The sequence below is a fragment of the Cariama cristata genome, unplaced genomic scaffold (assembly GCF_000690535.1).
Source record: "Cariama cristata isolate BGI_N322 unplaced genomic scaffold, ASM69053v1 scaffold22555, whole genome shotgun sequence".
Taxonomy (NCBI): domain Eukaryota; kingdom Metazoa; phylum Chordata; class Aves; order Cariamiformes; family Cariamidae; genus Cariama; species Cariama cristata.
The window spans coordinates 2859-5005 of record NW_009618436.1 but is presented as its reverse complement, the minus strand read 5'-3'; the positions used below and the strand labels follow the sequence as shown (position 1 = coordinate 5005).

Sequence of the window (2147 nt, the reverse complement as noted above, 5' to 3'; positions counted from 1 at the left end):
GGGGCTCCCGGGGCAGCCGGCTGCGCCCCTTCCATCACAAGCCGGTTAACAGCAGCCCCTGGGACACCCTGGAAGAGGCTGATCCACTCCAGGGCAGGAACCCATCTGCCACCGGACAGCCTTTGGGGAGGCTCTGGTTTAGCGAGGCGGAGCTGCAGGAGTTGGGGAGCTCACAGGAGAGCAGGGGGGATGCTCACACCCAACCGCTGACCACCTCGCCCAGCACCGCGCCGGCTGGGGTCTCTCAGCCCTGTCACCGCTTGGTCCCCAGAAGCTCAAGGTCCTCGGAGATGGTGCAGCCACGGGGCCCAACCACCACTTCTCCAGCGAGGTGCGTGGGGTGGAGGGGGAAAGCAGCCGGACCACCAGCAGAGACTGTCCCTTGCGTGAGCTCCAAGGGACAGGGCCATGGTCCGGCCAGCACCGAGCAGGATTGGTCCTCTTCACAAGTGTTCACTGAAGAGGAAGAAAAGCAAGGCTGAATTACAGATGGTCGGCCTCTCTCCCACAACTGCCTGGAGCAGCTCTGAGCCCCTCTCTGCCCACACCTCCCCTGCTCTGCTCCCGTCACCCACCCTGCCACGGGCTGACCCAGTGGTCCCAGTGCTCACCAGGACACGAGGACCCTTGGGTGCTGGCTCCAGCCAGCCCTGCCCAGCTCACCTGGCTATCCGGGACAGGATCTCCTTGATGCGCACCACCAGTTTCTCATGCTGCAGTGGGTTGCTCTCGATGGCGCTGTGCAGTTTGGCCATGTAGAAGTCCAGAGTGCTCAGAGTTGGGGTTTCCCCGGTGCCTACGAGGCAGCAGCCCAGTTAGCAGGACCAGCAAGTCCCCATCCAGCCCTGCCCATCGTGCTGGTGACTGGGGAAGGGACCCTGAACGCTACATGCCATCTCCCGCAGCAAGAGAGAGCCCGCACCGACACAAGCCCAGGAACAAAAAGGACTTCGGCGAATCTCTGCCTTGCAGGTGCAGCTGTCACTATGGCCTGAGAGGACAGTTCCCAGCTTGCCCTACCCTGTTATAGGGGTGCAACCCAGCTGTCACATCACTGGGCTCCCCGGAGAGCCCCCCAAAGTGCTCCAGGATCCCACCCCATCAGCAGATGAGCATTTATCATCACCCTGCTTCCCCCGCTTGTACCACGTGTGGAGCCCCAACAGTGCCCCTCTACGTGGCCACCAGGTCCCAGCAGCAGGCTGGTCCCCGTGCCCCCAACTCACCAGGGATGGGGAGGGAGGCAAAGCTGGCGGTGAGGGCCTGCCGCACGGACTGGAGCTGCTGCTGCAAGGCCAGCGTTTGCCTCTCCTCGTGGGCCAGCTCCTGCTCCAGCTTCTCCTTGGCACAGTTCATGCTCTCCGTGTGCTTCTGCAGGATGGCGTTCTGCTCCTCAAACTCCGTGTTCATCTTCCGCAGGCGCCGCAGCTCGGCCTCTCGGGCTGCCGGGACCGCACGATTGTCAGCGGAGTTGGCCCCTCTGACTTCCTCCCTCATCCCAAATGCAATCCCTTCCCCAACCATGACTCTTCCAAGAGGCTCAGCATCACCAACCCCCAGGCTCCAGCCAGGATCCAGTCCCTCTCTCCAACCTCACCAGGGACCTTTCACAGGTCTCGTACCCAGCACCAGCCACAATGCTGCCCCGCGGGATGCAGGCTGCGCTGGCAGCGGCGTTACTTGCAGCAGCCGTCCCCCAAGCAAGATGCTGCAGTGCCAGCAGCCCCCACCCCACAGCCCAGCCCCTCACCTTTGTTTTGGTCCAAGAACTCCTCTGTGAAGATGGGCACGTCGAAAGTGGAGAAGGTGTCGCTGCACTCACCAGCCTGGGGGAACAGGAGGGGATGGATCAGGTAGGGTTGAGCCCACCAAATGGGACCCCTATCTCCTTGGGGCTGGGCAGACAGGAGGCAGAGGAACGGGGCAAGGCCTGGGTGGGCAGGGAGGACCGCTATGCTCTGCCTCTCGCCACTCCAGGCTCTGCTTCAGTGGAAAGTTGGCACCTTGAAGCACAAACTGGGAGTTTCCCTCTGCCCAAACCTGCAGCCAGCCCGGTTCTCACGGGCCGAACCCAGCAGTGCCATGTGCCTCAGTTTCCCACACACACAGGCAGCACTGTCAGGGCCTTACCTTGTGCGGGTGCCCGT

The 2147-nt window shown here is 62.9% G+C and overlaps 1 protein-coding gene across 1 annotated transcript in view; it reads right to left on the bottom strand.

Moving 5' to 3' along the window:
- Positions 1-663: 663 nt before the first annotated feature.
- Positions 664-2147, bottom strand: part of HMG20B (high mobility group 20B) — a gene marked incomplete at both ends in the record, with an annotated part of 2489 nt that continues 1005 nt past the window's right edge. The window contains 3 exons of the mRNA XM_009700862.1: positions 664-796; positions 1227-1442; positions 1751-1888. Coding sequence (XP_009699164.1) covers positions 664-796; positions 1227-1442; positions 1751-1888 — 487 coding nt within the window. The remainder of the gene's footprint in view (positions 797-1226; positions 1443-1750; positions 1889-2147) is intronic.